This window comes from Diplotaxodon limnothrissa, linkage group LG15 (genome assembly GCF_057381915.1).
Source record: "Diplotaxodon limnothrissa isolate DT_005_m linkage group LG15, D_limnothrissa_male_GT1.1, whole genome shotgun sequence".
Classification (NCBI taxonomy): domain Eukaryota; kingdom Metazoa; phylum Chordata; class Actinopteri; order Cichliformes; family Cichlidae; genus Diplotaxodon; species Diplotaxodon limnothrissa.
The window spans coordinates 22,108,353-22,126,387 of record NC_140610.1 but is presented as its reverse complement, the minus strand read 5'-3'; the positions used below and the strand labels follow the sequence as shown (position 1 = coordinate 22,126,387).

At 41.7% G+C, this 18,035-nt stretch overlaps 2 protein-coding genes across 2 annotated transcripts; both read left to right on the top strand.

Moving 5' to 3' along the window:
- On the top strand, positions 1–1,502 carry LOC146617486 (uncharacterized). The gene is made up of 2 exons (XM_085373031.1): positions 1–342; positions 1,232–1,502. Exons 1-2 carry the CDS (start codon positions 83–85, stop codon positions 1,500–1,502), a joined length of 531 nt encoding a protein of 176 aa, XP_085229157.1. The 5' UTR covers positions 1–82.
- A 12,176-nt stretch (positions 1,503–13,678) lies between these two features.
- Positions 13,679–18,035, top strand: LOC146617485 (multifunctional protein CAD-like). Its single transcript, XM_085373030.1, has 8 exons — positions 13,679–13,853; positions 13,944–14,134; positions 14,262–14,402; positions 14,492–14,632; positions 15,309–15,455; positions 17,312–17,437; positions 17,524–17,679; positions 17,770–18,035. The coding sequence occupies exons 1-8, from the start codon at positions 13,778–13,780 to the stop codon at positions 17,905–17,907; spliced, it is 1,116 nt and encodes a 371-aa protein (XP_085229156.1). The 5' UTR covers positions 13,679–13,777; the 3' UTR covers positions 17,908–18,035.

The following is an 18,035-nucleotide window of genomic DNA, read 5'->3' as shown; positions in this document are numbered from 1 at the left end:
TGGGAGGGAGTTGTGCCAGACCGGTATCTTTGCAAGATGGCAGCTATCGAGCTAGCGCTTGAAGAGAGAGTCTCCCTTCTCTATGTACTGTGGAGAGCAGAGCAGCAGCGTAAAAGACGTCCTCGCCGTACCTGGGTCCATCAGGTCCTCCAGAGGCATGAGCAGTTTGGTGAGTTTCACCACTTGCTCCAGGAGCTGCGCCTGGATGACGGCCGATTCCAGCGCTATCACCGTCGGCCAGTTTGAGGACCTGCTTTCCCTCGTCGGTCCCAGCATCGCCCGCCTAGACACCAACTACAGACGCTCAATCCCACCTGCAGAGCGCCTGTCCGTCTGCCTGAGGTTAGTAAAACTATTTAATACGGTAGTCCTTTATTGATATCTGTGCTAATATGCTAATCCATCCAGTTATACACTGCTAACATGGATGTGCTATGCTAACAGTGAATGCTGTCGGTGTTTACTGAAAGCAAACTGTGGTACAGAGACGACTCTTTATAATATTTCTAGTGATACTCAGAAGGTCTCATCAAGTCCCGATTTAATTCGATTTATGCTGTTATCAGTGTTTGAATGATAGCATGGCTGTGGTGTCACATCAATGTATGCGCTTGGTGTTTGCTGATATCAAACTGTAGCATTAGGACCACTGAGTTAACCTTTGTAGTGATACTCACTCCTTTTTATTTAGACCTGGTTTAATTCTGGGATAGTTGAATGTTTGTATATAATCCCTGCAGCTGTCAGACTCTATAGCAGGGGTCACCAGCCTTTATTAAAACAGAGTTAGATAAAACTGTGAACAGTTTGGTTCATCTCTAGTTACATGGTTCTATCTTGATAAGCTGTCTTATCACAGATTAATTTTTCAAAAATATTAATGATTTAAGCAAGGAAAGGGCTACATGTCAACACACAACTCTTTATTTCTATTAATGTCTTACTTCATTCCTACCTGATTGACATGTTTAGGAATTGTGAGTGATTGGCTCACTGTAGTTGTGAAAGTTGCTACCAATCAAATTATGATATGTTAAAGTTAAAACAAAACACAACTGTTTTAGATATTATCTAATATACATTTTGTAATTATCCTTATAATTACAAAATGTTTTATGTAAGATTTAAGTTTTGTGATTTATATCTGACATCACAAAAGTATTTTGGAATTTGAATAATGTATTTTGTAACTGCAGTACACATAATACTGATTTTGAACAATTTTGTCCAGGTTCCTTGTCACCGGGGACTCCTTCAGGACCATCGCGTTCAGTTTCAGAGTCGGTGTGTCCACGGTGAGCCAGATCACCCCCCAGGCAGCGACGTCCATCTGGGACTGTCTAGTGGACGACTTCATGGCTGTGCCTTCACCTGGAGACTGGCGGTCCATCACAGAGGGATTCCAGGAGCGCTGGAACTTTCCTCTGTGCTGTGCAGCTCTGGATGGGAAGCACATCCAGACAAAGGCGCCCCATATATCATATAGGAGACACACACATTGATATACACTAAATATTCATTTCATTTCTTTTTTGTGGTGCCCAAATTGATGCACCTGCTTGATTTTGTTTAAACAATTATTGCACACTTTCTGTAAATCCAGTAAACTTCTTTTCACTTCTCAAATATCACTGTGTGTGTCTCCTGTATGATATTTAACTGACATTTTTTATTGTAACAACCAACGATTTATACAGGAAAATAATGTCTATTAACAAGGTTGCCCAAACTTCTGCATCCCACTGTATCAGTATATTTTGTCATTAGTATAATATGAAATAAATTCTACATGTGTCAAGTTGTGTGCCAACATTTGCTGTGTAGTAGAACTGAGACATTAGTCATTATAAACATTTATTTGAAATAATATTAAAAGTCTCAAACAGAAAAACATTAAACATAAATATATAAAATATAAGAATTTACAGAGAGACAGGAATAAAAAGGACCAGCTGCTCTCCAGAGCAGGAACAAGGCTGAGGAGGAAATGCTCCATTGGAGACTGGTGTGGCCTCTTCAGGGACTCCAGGATGGCCAGCTCCACCGCCGATGGACCGTCCTGGGACCCGTCCCTCATCTGCCTCGGAGCCGTCCTCCTCTGTGGGCCTGTAAAACAGCACAAAACACAAAGAAATGAGAAGGCTGCTACTAGATTTTAATTTCAACATTGAAAAAAAAAAAAAACAATAACAGGATATAATCAGATTGGTTGTAGATATTTAGTAAAAGGGAATCCCACCGACTAAAAAGGTATCAGTGCTTGCTGTACATATCTGTGGGTGCAGCAGCAGGAGCTCAGGGACTGGGGATGCTCTGCTGCAGAATCAGTTGGTTCTATCAATACAGTATTAAATGTTAACAGGTTGGATATAATAATCGTAGAGTAGACAGTGGTCCCTCATTTATTGCAGGGGTTCTCAGAATAACTAGCCCCTGGTCACAGTTCTCACAATTGATTCTCAAAGTGCAAACCTTTGTAGATTGCAAAACGTAAAAGTATTATTATGCCGCGGTTTGTCTTCATCTGCCCGCCACTTTCGTGCGCCTTTTTCCCTCACGGTGCAGGTGTCTATTTCCGAATGAGGCTCATAGTTATGGGTGTTTTTGTGCTGTTTTTTCTATTGGACGCGATGGTTATCAAAACCAAACGTGATAAATTTGGCAAGCGCAGGAGATTTGTCAATCAGGCTGCAGAATGCAATGCTGTACTCTGCAATAAAAAATCAGCGAAAAAGCAAAGCAGTGATGGATGAACAGCGGGACCACTGTGTGCTGTTTATTAATAAACAATAAAATATATTCCTAAATGACAACATGCATAAAAGCAGAACGGTATTTGTACGTCAGTGGGAAAATAGCGGTGGCTTGCTAGCTTTTGTGCGGCTTCCCCGGGTCAGTGAAAACTTTCAAAAGAGAAATGAATGAACTTACCAGGTTGCCCGATCTCTTCACATATCTTCCTCCAAGCTCGGTCCTTTTTATTCCTGTCTCGGTACTGAAAGCAGCTGGTGTTGTACAGCTCCGAGTTGTTTGCTACCGCATTGATTAGCCTTCCCCTCCATTGAAGTATGAAAGGCTTTGGCTGGATCTGCCCCTTTGACCTAGGTAACAGCCACGTCACCAGGCTCCTGATTGGTTGTCGCGGCGCGATTTGACGCTGGAGTTCAGATTTTTCCAACTCGAGCGGTAGACGCGAAACGCGCGTATGCACAAAATGCAACACAAAAACTCACGCGCGTGGTTTTATTCGCGAGTCAAACGCGCCAGACGCGCTACACTGACGCGCGTTTCACGCGTTTTCGCGACGCAAATCTGCTTCCGAATTTTCGCGGGACCCGCAATCGCGCGTCATCGCGCCTTTCCATTGACTTTACATGTAAACCTGACGCTCTATTCGCGTCCATCGCGTTCGGTGTGAACACACCGTTAGGAATGCACCGATGTCAATGAGTGGCCTCACAAAGACAGCCAAGGCTTTCCTCCCCACATCTGTCGAGATAGGATAAGAATGTATGCTTTAACTGAAAACTTGAGGTGACAAATCTTACAGATGTGGAGGTTTATTTTTTGCATACCCTGGTTTACTCCTGCAAACCTTGTTTAAACATTTACATAAAATGTTTTATGATTTTTTTGGTTTACATTATAGTTACGCAGAAAATTATAAAGAAAATTAAAGAGCATAATATTTGACAGAAATTGTGGAGACACCGTACAGAAAACGTGTTTCCTCACCCTGCTCACGCCGTTTGATCTGCTGGATTTGGTCCACAGTGCTCTTGAGGATGTGGCACTTTTCGGGCTTAACGCTGAGACTGGCAATGTCGCCCATGTTGGATGACAACAGCTCCGCCAGCTCCTCGATGTAGCAGCACTCCAGCTCCCGTCTCCGCTTCTCCGCACTGCAGAAACAGACCCGACAAAGACTCAAAGCGAAGTTCACATTAAAACAGCTGTTTTTAAATCAGTACTACTTTTCTGGGTGATTTTTCAGTACTTATCTGATTTTAAAAACATCAGAAAACTGATTCTCTAGCACTAATGAAACTATATTTGTTTTGATTTTGACATTTTTAACCATGAAAGCCGTGACATTTACTTTAAAGTGAGAAAGAAAAGCAGCAAAACCTGTGTTAGGGAAAATGTTCTAAAACACTTCTTCAGTAAAGACTCAGAGAAGAGAAACACACAGAGTTCTTGCTAGCAAGGGCAGCTCCCTACTGAGAGACTCGCACTAAGAAACTGCCCCGGTCTTTATTTATACTTCAGTGTGTGTGTGTGTGTGTGTGTGTGTGTGTGCGTGCGTGCGTGCGTGTGTCCTGCTGATCAAAGGGTCATAAAAGCACAAAAGGTACATCCTTGGTCAGGAAAGGGTAGTCTCCCCCTCACCCTAAATAACATGGTGAGGAAGTCCAGCAGTTCATCTATATGTAAAGAAGCACTTAAACTAAAACAGACATAGCTACGTTAATCCTGCCATAAAACAATAAAACAAGGTACGACCTCTCCCATGCTCCCAGGATGTGGGGGTGCATTCCTGGGGTGCACGCCAAGCCTGCAGCCTGCTAGAGATCACACACAATTGATTATATGCCTCTAAGTATACATGGTTGAATATTTCCTAATACAAATAACTACATGCAGTATTCTACCATATGCAAACTTATATCACTAAAAGATTATACTGACTACTAAATACAATTTTCCATTGACAACCTGACATGTTAAAAATTAATCAATTCACTGTTTCTGCTTGGCAAAAGTTACATTTAAATTACACTGTACTTGAAGTACATTGTCCTAAACTAATCAATATGGCCAAGTATATAAGGAAAACTTTAGAACACTTTAGTAATAAGGCATTACTATATCACCATGTTTAGTAATGTAATCAATAAGGATGAACTTTGTGTCAGCCATAGTATTACTAGCCTAACTTTCTGTTGATGTCAGTGGTCAACATTTACCTCGTTGTGAATATAAAAGTTTAAAGATGTCATGAAGAGCTTTAAAAAACTTTAAGAAGATGTGATTATTATTGTTGTTGTTATTATTATTATTATTATTATTATCATTATCATCTCTTTTTAAAATGCAGACTTTTTTTAAATGTGTACATGGCAGCAAAAAGTATTGGCATTTTTTTTTTAAAGATTATGACAAGAGAAGAAAAAAAATCAATTACTGATGGATTAATGGATACTGTCATGAGATTTTTAACATATATAAGTTTATTTACTACTGTTTACTATAAGCTCATATTGATGTGTTCATATATTTCACAAATATGCTGTGCTTTTTCACTTTTGTGCACACTGACATTTTAACTCTGTATGTTGATGAAGGCCAGAGACAGCGACCTAACCACAAGAGATTAAATCTCTAACAGCAGTTCCCGAAATTAGACTACACTCATATGACCCCACACACACACGTGCACACACTCAGTCACAGGAAGTTATTCGCAAGAACATGTATTAAAGGAATATGAAGGTATTTGCATACGCGATGTGTCTTATAAATAAAGAGCTATCGCCTGCACTCGGTGTGAGTGTCTCCTGAGAGCCGCTCACCCGTGCACGTTGCTATTTTAACAGAACTTGTCTGAGTGTCATTATTTCACCTGAATAATGTCTTGTTAATAAATAAAGTTAACCACGGACAGATACATATGAGAACACACTAGGGCTGCCACGATTAGTCGACTAGTCACGATTACGTCGACTATTAAAATCGTCGACGACTAATTTAATAGTCGACCCGTCGTTTGAAGCTTTGTAAGATCCCAAAAGACGCAGGAATGAGTAGTAGGATTTAAGAGTGTAATAACGGACTGAAACAGAAGATGGCAGCACTGCATGTACAAGGATGCCAGCTGCCCTTAAACCCCGAAGAAGAAGAAGCTGTGTCCCAGAATTCATAGCGCAGCCCTGCTCAGTTTCCAACAATGGCGGCAGCTAGTTAGTTTTAATATTACTCTTATTATTCTTTCTGGGTCACAAAATAAATGTTTAACATATTTTCAGGCGAGAATGTAGCTGTGTAAGCCTCAAATATGTGCTCAGTTTATCAAGACACCACATATTTTCAAAAGCGCGCCAACGTTTTCGGAGACATCTGTTACCCACTAGCTCGATAGCTAGCCGGGGGCAAGGTCACTAGAGCCGTGAGAACAGCGGACTCCCGGCAAATCGTTTACAAACCCACTGCCGTCTTTCGCTACTCAGGTTAAACATGATATATGAGTCACTTAGATAACTGAAAAATGTTATTGTTTGGCTTTTTTTTTAGTATTTTATTTGTTCCTGAGTAAATCGGTTTGGCTGAGATTAAAGTTATAGTTTTTACACAGCTGAATAAACGTCAAGCAGACAGCTGATTATCAGAAGTGTGAGATGCTCGAGAATTTACTCCGGTGTCCTGTTATATTTTAGATGGCAAGGAGTTTATTAAACTTCACCGAAACAATCTGCAGATTTCATTAAAATTTAATAAACTGTCATCTTGTCTTTTTAGTTAGCACCTTAAACACTTAAAGCTGTAAGCTAATGATAGTTATATAAGAGCAGATGCTGCTGGTGCAATAAGCTGTACGTTTTATGTCCAATGGATTTGATTAGTCGACTAATCGCAAAAATAATCGGTGACTAGTCGACTATCAAAATAATCGTTTGTGGCAGCCCTATGTTGCAGCTTTAAGGCAGGGATGACTCCTGGAGTTGCTTTCTCACTGCATATGCTTTATTTCACAATCAGATCATAACAAAAACATACAGCAGCTCCTCTCCAACTCCTAGCCCTTTGCTGAGGTGGAAAAAGAACGACTCCAATCCCCTTCAGGGAACATACGTACAAAAGAGTTTTCCTGACACACCAATGGGGCGTTCAATGCCATCTTGTAAATATGAGTACTCTGGCAGAATAACAGTTCAAATGAAAAATACACCAGAACAAACAAGCAAACAAAAAAGAAGTGTGGGGTACCTTTGAACCAATGAACAAAGTATAACAATTTATACTTTTTAACATAACCCGGCCCCGTCAATATGTGTATCTCTCACACCTAGAACACAGACATTCTTTAAACAAAATCACCCATGATGTACAAGCAATTATCAGCACCCCTCCAGAAGCAGAAGAGAAAACTATAATTGTCCCTGTAGGCTAAATATGCAGTTATTACACAATAATGAGTGACTCGAACCGTTGGTTGTGACTGACAGCAATAGAGACAAAGAAACAAACAGAAAGCTGGTTGGACCCAACACAATGTGCTCAGACACATTACACAGGAGATCCAGCAGAGTAACGTAGATTGCAATGAAGGAGAAACACATGATCTTTAACGGAGCACAAATTAGACTGTTGGAAGGCTGGTGATATATTTAAAGCACAAATCACATTTTATTGATAGCAGCATTATTGAATAAATAAAGTAGACTAAGTTTTGTTTATTTTTTATTTGTGATAAAGTTGTATGAAAGAGTTAGGATAGAAAGTGTTAAACAAGTTATTTGAATGTTGCTATTTAAACTATTTTGTACATTTTGTAAAGCATCTCGTACCTCTGCTTTATTGCTGTTGATGCCAAAGAAACATACATCAATACATACATCTACATTCAATGCTGGCATTTACAACTTTTAAGGTGATTTTAGACCTTGTGATTATTATATTTTTAATGTTTTTCCTCCCTCAGTTAAAAAAAATGCTGTTGCTATTTAAGCCCTTGTAAATACGACATTTGTGGAGGGGTCTTCGATGACAGTTATGTGAAGATGTTATGGGAAAAGGAGGGAGGGATGTGTATTTCTAGGGAAGAATGGACTCAGATGTGGGAATGGCAATGGAGGAGTACTTCCTCCAAAAGCTGGAGGGAGTTCGGATGGAAAACTCTGATAAGGTTCTTTATCACTCCATGTCAAAAGGCTCACTATGATGGGAATCCTCCCGTGTGCTGGAGAAACTGTGGATACCAAGGAGCCCATCACACCCATATTATGTGGGACTGTCCTGTGCTACGGACTTACTGGAAAGACATTCATGGTATATTACAAGGCATTTTTAACTGTACATTCCCTCAGGATATGAAGACAATTTTTTTTGGCTGTATACCGCAGAACTGGTCCAAAAATGACATATGTCTGTTAAGAGCTTTATTGGTTGCAAGTAAGAAATGTATAACAAAGAAATGGTCCTCGCAAGACATACCGACTTTGTCATTATGGTGGGAAATTACGTTAGAGATATATAGGATGGAGGAAGTAACAGCTCATGTTAATGACAGGATGGCCTGGTTCCATCTGTGTTGGGATAAGTGGGTCCAATACGTTAATACCTATAAACCGAATTTTCTCTTTAAAGCTTGAAACCACCAATTTAGTTAATTTGCTTACTCCCGACAGAGCTTTCTCCTTTTATTTTATATACCGTATATATAATTTTTTTCCTTTTTTTTTTCTCTTTCTTTCTCACTGTCTTTCTTCCTTCTCGTTTTGTTTCGTTTTTCTCTTGTAAACTGTGTTAATTAATGCCTGTAATCATCTTTGTGAGGTAATATTGTAGAAATAAAGAATATAAAAAAAAAAAAAGTAAATACGACATTTGACATTTTTGTAATTTTCAATTAATGCAGATTAAAATAAAATTAGCTTAAATCGAATCTGAATCATGCTTTCAGCTCTGACCTTTGGTTTCAGTGTTAATATATTTGTAATGCATTTTACCATGGTGTTGCTTTTTTGCAATCAAATTGATTTATTTATACTTTTTAACACTGCTTATTTATAAAAAAAAAAAAGATTGTTTTTTTTTAAAAACAAAACAAAAAAAACAAAACAACAGCCAGTTAAATTTAAGTAAATGGTTATAGATTAAACTGTGAAAGTAAATTCATGATCCTCTTTTTTCCTGCATTGGCTTTTTATCCACCTGTGGCATTTTTCTATAATATTGAAATTGGACAAAAATCAAAAGAAAATAAATAAATTAAGATTCTTCTCTTTTAACCTTTTGCGCAGCCTGGTGTTTAAATTTATTCTTGAGTTCCAGTGATTTCATTTCTAACGGACGAGAAACAGCAAGGTATGTGGCAGCAAGAAGAGCGTATATGTGACCGTGCGTATGTGAAACGACAACAGCAAAAGTAGGTCAGTGCATTGGCCAGCCAGAAAACACAGGCGTGGTGACCGAGGGAAGGGTGAGGAGGGGGAGGACGCTGCTGTGTGAAATGAGCGGGTAAGTGGATGAGTGTAGCTGCTGGAGAAATGCTAGCTGGGCTGTTACATCACCTATCGGCCTTATAGATTTACACATACAGTACATGGAGAACTTTCACTCCTACACGCCCCACTTAAACTTATACTGACCTAAAGTCAAATCTATACTTTAAACTTTATCTCAGGTTTCTAATTACTTCTATTTAATTAGGACTTTTTGGTCAAATTTACTTTGTTTGGAGTAGCAAAAATGTTTGGTATATAACTTGGTATCTTGGTATATACATATACAAATATACATGTATATTGTTTTTTACATTTATATCTTTATAGTGATTTGTTTTTCCTTCGGGAGTATATAGACATAAATCACTTTAATATCACTAACAAATAAATAATAATTGTGATAAATAAATTAAAACAACAAAATATTTGGCACAGGGAAGTCAGCACTTGACAGGCTGTCTGTGGGATGTTATTTCACTTTTTGTTGCCGATGTTTAATCACTGACACCGCAATCACACTAGAGACCGGTTGGTGATCCCCTGGCAACCTCCAGTTGTTAGTGACAAATGTGGGTTCCTTAACCACTTGGATGTTACTAGGTGAAACTGGTCACAAACATAGCACTGCACCGAAAACCTTCTTGTGCTCGCTTTGGTTGCTAGCAGATTGCTCCAGTTACTGGAGTTTGGTGGACCACACCAAGTTGTCTGCAATACGAATTTCACTGATTACCACGAATTAGAGATGGACCGATCCGATATTACGCATCGGTCCGACACTGACCTAAATTACTGGATCGGATATCGAAGAGAAATAAAAAATGTAATCAGATCCATTAAATATCACAAAATCATTTAACAAAACTTGCGACATGGCGTAACTCAGCTCATAACCTTAGCACGTCGGAGCAGCATGCGTCATGTGATAGAGCGGCTGTGGCGTGCGAGACCTGTCGGTGGTCTGGTTGAGTATTTAGTATTTATTTATTTATTGTCATTGTCAAGAACAATGAAATTGCGTTTGGGGCTTCCATACAACCCAAAAAAAAGAAGAAAATAATAAATACCCCTTAAAACCCAAGTGTACATATTTAACCCAGTGTGACTCCAATGCAATAAGACAATCCTTAGCAATAATGTTCATAGAAATTCAGACAAAGACCTGAGAAACATGACAAAATACAACAATGCAACCCATTCAATATTATTGTACTGTGAGATATGATATCAGATATGATAGTTATCTATTTAAGAAAGAGGGGGGGGCAGGAGGGGGAAGAGAATAAAGATATGATGCACCAATGCAGACCAGTTCATTGCTATTAAGAAGTTGGATATGGTTATTGTCCGTGAGAGGGGGGCAGAGAGTTCAGGAGCCTCACAGCCTGTGGATACAGGCTGTTGGCCAGTCTGGATGTTCTGGCCTGTATAGACCTGTACCTTCTCCCTGAGGGCAGCAGATGGAAAAGGTGGCGCGCAGGGTGATGTTGGTCCCGCAGGATACTGTGCACCCTCCTCAGACAGCGAGTGGGGAAGATATTACTGATCTCTGGCAGACTTGTTCCAATAATTCTGCCAGCTTCCTTCACCACCCGCTGGAGTGCTTGCTGATCGGCCTTGGTGCAGCTGGGGAACCACACTAGAAATCCATACGTCAGAACGCTGCTGATGGCACAGTTGTAGAAGTTCAACATCAGAGATCTGGGAACGTGTGCGCTCCGCAGTCTCCTCAGGTAGTAGAGGCGCTGTTGGGCCTTCCGTACAACTGAGGTGATATGGTTGCCCCAGGACAGGTCCTCGGTCACAGTTACCCCCAAGAATTTAAAACTGCTCACCCTCTCCACCGCCTCACTGCCAATGAAGAGAGGCAGATGGTTGTTATGACCCCTCTTCCGGAAATCTACAATGATCTCCTTGGTCTTTTTGGTGTTTAAGACCAAGTTATTGTCGTGGCACCATGACTCTAGTTGTTGCACCTCTGTCCTATAGTTTGTCTCATCATTGTTGGATATAAGTCCGAGCACTGTAGTGTCATCTGCAAACTTAACAATGAGATTGGACGCGCAGGAGGAAATACAGTCATGGGTGAAGAGAGTGTATAGCAGAGGGCTCAGAACACACCCCTGAGGGGCACCGGTGTTGACCACAAGGGTGGAAGAGGTGTTCTTACCCACTCTGACACTCTGTCTACGGTTAGTGAGGAAGTCCACAATCCAGTTGCACAGAGAGGAGTTAAGTCCCAGTTGGTGGAGTTTGGGACGTAGTTTGTATGGCCGGATGGTATTAAAAGCCGAGCTGTAGTCTACAAAGAGGAGCTGTGCATAGGTATTCCTGTGTTCCAAGTGCTTCAGTAATGTGTGCAGCACTGTGGCGATCGCATCCTCGGTTGACCGGTTCTCCCTGTATGCAAACTGGTGCGAGTCCAGGGATGGTGGAAAAGCAGCTCTGATGTGTTTAATGACCAGTCTCTCCAGGCATTTGGCGGGAATGGGGGTGAGTGCCACAGGTCTGAAATCGTTCAGACATGTGACATTTGACTGTTTTGGGATGGGAACGATGGTTGCTGCTTTGAAACAGGATGGTACCAGTGAACAGGACAACGAGGTGTTATATATAGAGGTGAAGACGTCCGCCAGGTCTTTTAGCACCCGGCCCAGCACTCCATCCGGCCCGGCCGCCTTCCTGGTGTTAATGCTCCGGAACACACGCCTCAGCTCATGAGTGCTCAGGACCGGAGCAGGGTCGGTTGAGGGGAGAGGGGACAGGACAGGGTCGGTGTTCTCCCTGTCAAAACGGGCATAAAAGAGATTTAGATCCTCAGCCAGAGTAGAACTGTCGGCTGAGGGTGATGGTGTTCTTCTTTTGTAGTCCGTGATAGCCCTGATGCCCTCCCAGACCTGCCTTGGGTTTGTGTTGTTCTCAAACCTGGGTGTTGTTCTCAAACCTGGCCTCGATACGCCTCCTGTGCTGCTGCTTGGCAGTCTTGATGCCTCTTCTCAGGTTGGCCCTGGCAGCACTGTATGCCTCCTGGTCCCCGGATTTGAAAGCGTTGTTCCTTGTTCGAATAAGTTGTTGAACTCCGTGTGTCATCCAGGGTGGATTATTAGGGAACACACGGAATCGTTTCCAAGTTGTTACATTGTCCACACAGAAACAGATGTAGTCCAAGACAGTGGAGGTGTAACTGTCCAATGCGACACGATTGTCAGTGTCCTGCACCTTGAATACATCCCAGTCTGTGCAGTGGAAACAGTCCTGAAGCATCGGAATAGCATCCTGCGGCCATGTTCTCACGGTTTTGGTTGTAATCCCAGTGCTCTTGATCTTTTGTGTGTATATTGGGTGTAGCAGAAGGGAGAGATGGTCTGACCCAGGTGGGGATAAGCCTGGGCTCTGTACGCATTCGCCATGTTGGTGTACACCTGGTCCAACGTTCTATCTCCTCTGGTAGCACACTTCACATTACGGTGGAAATTGTGAAGTACAGATTTCAGGTCCGCGTGGTTAAAATCCCCAGCCGCAATAAAGACACTGTCCGGGTGTGCTACCAGGCTGTTATTGATGCTGCTGCTCAATTGTGCTAACGCTAGCTTAGCATTAGCATCTGGTGGAATGTAAACAGCGCAGATGTAAACGGCAGAAAATTCCCGAGGGAGATAGAATGGACGGCACTTTAACACCAACAGTTCTACCTCCGTACTGCACAGTTTTTCCGTTACCGTGACGTTCGTGCACCAAAGGTTGTTAATATAGATGCACAGCCCCCCGCCAGTCTTCTTACCCGAGTCCGCAGACCTGTCGGCTCGATAGGCGGTGCGGCCTGCTAGATTGATAGCCGCATCGGGAATGGCGCTGTCCAGCCAGGTTTCAGTGAAAATCATGCACGAACAGTTATTAAAAGTCCGTCGAGTGGCGATCTGCAGTCGTATTTCATCCAGTTTGTAACGGATTGAACGGGCGTTGGAGAGGAATATGATCGGGAGTGGTGGTTTAAACGGACTAGTCTTTAGCCGTGCCCACAGGCCTCCCCGCTTGCCTCTCTTCTGCCTCCGCTCGCAACGTCTCCTCCTGCGGCTTGCTGTTGCGGGTAGCCCCGGGGGTTGCTTAACGATCTCCGGGGGGATGAGATACTCGGATGTTAGTTGAAGATCTCCACGGCTTAGTTGTAGTAGATCATCTCTGTTGTATTGAAGTAACCCCAGACTGTGTGAAATAATACACAGTACCACCAAAAGTGCAAAAGTGTAGGAGCTCCGGGCCGCTGCGTCTGCGCGCCGCCATCTTGGTTGCTGCTGAACCTTTGAACCTGGTTGAGCAGTTGGAGCCTCGGTGCTATTTGGTGTTTGGTGCTTCGGCTGTTAAAGTGCATCTTATCTTAATTTTTTGGATTCTTTCCTACAGTTTTAATACTTCTTAATGGTTTTCAGATCCTGATAATCCGAGCTGCAAAGCAGAAGGGCATCCAGGTCACATGCGAGGTCGCCCCTCACCACCTCTTCCTATGTGAGGACAATGTGGCGCAGATCGGCGACGGTCGAGCGCAGGTTCGACCCATGCTGGGAACACGCGAGGACATGGAGACACTCTGGGAAAATCTGGACATTATCGACTGCTTTGCTACAGACCACGGTCAGAGAGCATTCATTTTCTGTCACGATCATGCAGACAGACTTGTCTTCGACCTTCCTGAACTGTACGGTTTTTGTTTTGTTTTGCTAGCTCCTCACTCTGTAGACGAGAAGAACAGTGAGCGTCCTCCTCCTGGTTACCCCGGTCTGGAAACAATGCTGCCTCTGCTGCTCACCGCCGTCAGTGATGGACGTCTGACTCTGGATGATATTACCAGACGTCTTTATGACAATCCACGCAGGATCTTCAACCTGCCCGTTCAGGAAAACACCTACGTGGAGGTAAACAGACAAACACAATTAAAGGGAATTCATTTTAAGGAGACATTATTTTGATGCAGTAATTAGCAGCCTATCTGTACTCTGATGAAATATGTTCCTAATTATTTATCAATTACGTGTCTTTCAGGTGGACCTCGAGCAGGAGTGGGTTATTCCTCAGGCCATGCAGTTCACTAAGTCTAAGTGGACTCCTTTCGAAGGTATGAAGGTGAAAGGTAAAGTCCGCCGCGTGGTCCTGCGAGGAGAGGTGGCCTACATCGACGGCCAGGTCAGCATTCGTGCATTTTGCTTTTGAACAAGAAAACAAAGAGAATAAATGTAGTTGATCTAATAAAGTACGTGTCCTGTCTCCTTCAGGTGCTCGTGCCTCCAGGTTACGGTGAGGATGTGAAGACTTGGCCCACTTCTTCCACCCATCCTCCAGAACCTGTCAAAGAAACTCCAATGGTAATAAAAGTGAATGCGGTAATAATGCAGCTGCCTTCCATGCTTTCTGTTGTAAGATAAAGACTCTACAATAATATTACATCACATTGGTGTTTTGGCCACCACCATGATTATTTTTGGAGCCAAAATTGACCAGATTTAAGAAGAGAGTGAAGTTATCTGCCAACACTAACACACTTCTTTAGCAGCCATAGCCATGAAGAACGTGCACACAGCAGCAGATATCGGCTAGTTGATGCTAAGTAAACGTAACTGAAAGAAAACACTAGAATTTCATTCAACAAATTGAATAAAAGAACTTCTTAGATGTAATTAGTTTAAAATGCTGTAAAAGACACAGCAAGCAAAATCGAGAGGTTCAGATCAGTGATTAAAGTTGGTGTTTCTTCCATGCCTGAAATGTCTGGTAGGAGGCAAACAGCAGGTATCAACTTGTTCCTTTTGAAATGTGGAGGAATAGCAGCTCCTCACTTTATTTCTAAGAAAGAGGTCTTAGACACCACCGTTTGGAGGAAGCTCTTTTCCGGTGCTTATATCCCCGGTCTTCTTTCTTATGAGCGTAGATGACATCTAAAAAGTTCACAGAATTTGAACGTACAGCTAACAGAGTTTAATTACAAACAAAAACATTTAAAGCCTGTACTTAGAACTGTTTTGAGTGTTTCTTGAACTCCTCTATGTGGGGATTACTTCATGTGTTTTGTTTACATTAATTCTGCTCCATCAGACTCCTGAGCGTCAGCGTCCAACTCCACCCCGGGATGGAGTGCGGACTCGAGCTGCGAGCCCACGACGCATTGGTGGAGAAAGCCGCTACCTGCTGCCGTCCCGCATCCACCGTGCCTCTGATCCCGGCCTGCCACCTGGTATTACAGCTCCCAGAATGCTTTGGAACAGCAGTTTTTTGTTTTACCTCGAGGGTTTCTCCCAATGTTGCTCACACTTTACGTTTGATGGTTCAGAAGGAACGAAGCCTGGAAATACTCAAGGTATCTCCTAAACGTGCCTCATGTTACTGCACTATTCACTAATTTCAGTTATGTGCTGTTACAATGGTGGATGTTCGTATCAAACATGACCAAAGTTATAGAATGATGAGGTACCTTAAAGTAATCCCTCATTCCTCATGCCTTCCTGTTCAGGGTAAAGTAATGGCCTCCATATTCTATGAGGTCAGCACTCGCACCAGCAGTTCCTTCGCAGCGGCCATGCAGCGTTTGGGCGGCTCCGTCGTCCATTCCAGCGAGGCCACTTCCTCCTCGCTGAAGGGAGAATCGCTGGCGGACTCTGTCCAGATCATGAGTGGCTACGCTGACGTCCTCGTGCTGCGTCACCCAACACCTGGAGCTGTAGAGGTGGATTTTAGATGGATACTTTTTTTTATTAAAAGTTTTCTTTACGTAAAAGAAAATAAACACTAATTGGTCATAAAAGTAACTGCAGCAGCACCCTGTTGTGTGTTTTTTGATGCTTGTTTAGTTTGAAGATGAGTTTTTAATATCTTACGCACGTGACTCCTCCTTCGTATTGTTTGCTGATGATACCACTCTGTACTGCTCAGCTAAAAACTTAGAACAGCTTCTGACTACAGCGGAAAAGGAGTTAAATATATTAAAAAACTGGTTTGATGTAAATAAGTTATCATTAAATATAAAGAAAACAAAATTGATTATTTTTGGCACTAGACAAATGAAAAATGTATCTAAAATAAGGGTTAATGGAATTGAAATTGAAAGAGTGTACGAAAATAAATTTCTTGGAGTGATAATTGATGATAAGCTGAGTTGGAAGTCTCATATAAACCACGTGAAAACAAAAATGTCAAAAACCATTGCTATTCTCTATAAAACAAAGCATGTCCTGAACAAAAAATCATTATACACACTTTATTGTACTCTGTTGCTTCCATATATGACTTACTGTCTGGAGATATGGGGTAATGCATATAAAACGAACACTCTTCATATTTTCAAGTTACAAAAAAAAGCTATAAGAATTATAAACCAATCAAACTATATAGAACCAACTAACATTTTGTTTATTAATCTGAATACCCTGAAATTTTATGATTTAGTTGAATATAAAATGGCACAGATAATGTATAAAGCACAAAATAACTTGCTTTGCCCCAGTACTCAGAAGCTGTTCAAAGTCAGAGAGAGTCAATATGACTTAAGGGGAACAGATTTCTTTAAAAAAAACAAGATAAGGACAAATATAAAGCAGAGATGTGTTTCTGTTAGAGGAGTTAACCTGTGGAATAGTTATGACAGTGATTTAAAAAGGTGTAGTTCATTTTCCTTGTTTAAAAACATGTTTAAAAATAGAGTAATAGAAAAATATATAAATCAAGAATGAAAAGAGCAAAAAGGAGAAAAAAAAACAACCTCTTGATTCTTTTGCTTTGATGTAGTTACTTATCTAAGGTGGAAAGTTTTTTTTTCTTTGGTTTTTTTTTTTGTTTGTTTGGTTTTTGCTTTGTTTTATTATTTTCTTCAAGCCCTGTGTACAGGAGCTGCATACAAAAAGATATTTTGTGAAAAGGGTTGGCGTAATAAGCAAATGCTTCAGCCAATACCTTTTGATTAGCCTTGTCTCATGCTTTCTTTCTTTATGGTAGATTTTTGTTCTGTTTTCACTGTTTTTTTGTTTTTGTTTTTTTTTCACTGTTTTCACTGAGATTTGAATTTGAATGCTAATCAATAAAATCAAAATCAAATCAATTCTCAGAGCGCGTCCCGTCAGTGCCGTAAGCCGCTGATCAATGCTGGCGACGGTGTCGGGGAGCATCCCACTCAGGCCCTGTTGGACGTCTTCACCATCAGAGAGGAGCTGGGAACGGTCAACGGCATGACGGTGAGCGACATGATTCCTTTTTAATTTAATCTTCAGCCAGAATAAAACTTTACATGAAAACATGTTAAAACTGTGGCGTCTGTCAGATAACGATGGTTGGACATCTGAAACATGGCCGAATGGTTCATTCCCTCGCCAAACTGCTGACCCAGTACCGCATCACTCTGCGTTACGTGGCTCCCAAAAACCTCCACATGCCAGCAGAGATCGTCAGCTACGTGGCCTCAAAGGGCATCAAACAGGTGAGGACTAAACATGGTTACACAGCAAAGAGGAGTTTTCACAAATATGTACTAAAAACTGCTAATTTAAAAAAACATGTTTGTTTGCAGGAGGAGTTTGACAGCATCGAGGAGGCTCTGCCTGACACCGACGTCCTCTACATGACGAGGATCCAGAAGGAGAGGTTTGCATCTGAGGAGGAGTACAAAGCCGTAAGTTTCATTTCACCGACTGGTTTTATTTTGTGACACAGATACTTGCATATACTCACAGCGCATCTGTAGTTAGGCCTGGTGCTTCCTGCCTCATGCTGGCCCGGTAATCGTTTTTGATATCGTTCAGTTGGTCTCATGGTGACATTTTCCCTAATCCACTA

Excerpts from the sequence above, each read along its gene's own strand:
- LOC146617486 (XM_085373031.1), top strand. The coding sequence starts at position 83 with ATGTACTGTGGAGAGCAGAGCAGCAGCGTAAAAGACGTCCTCGCCGTA. Across the intron at positions 343-1,231 it reads CGCCTGTCCGTCTGCCTGAG|GTTCCTTGTCACCGGGGACT; the intron begins GTTAGTAAAACT and ends AATTTTGTCCAG.
- LOC146617485 (XM_085373030.1), top strand. The coding sequence starts at position 13,778 with ATGCTGGGAACACGCGAGGACATGGAGACACTCTGGGAAAATCTGGAC. Across the intron at positions 14,403-14,491 it reads TGGCCTACATCGACGGCCAG|GTGCTCGTGCCTCCAGGTTA; the intron begins GTCAGCATTCGT and ends TGTCTCCTTCAG. Across the intron at positions 14,633-15,308 it reads TGCCTTCCATGCTTTCTGTT|ACTCCTGAGCGTCAGCGTCC; the intron begins GTAAGATAAAGA and ends CTGCTCCATCAG.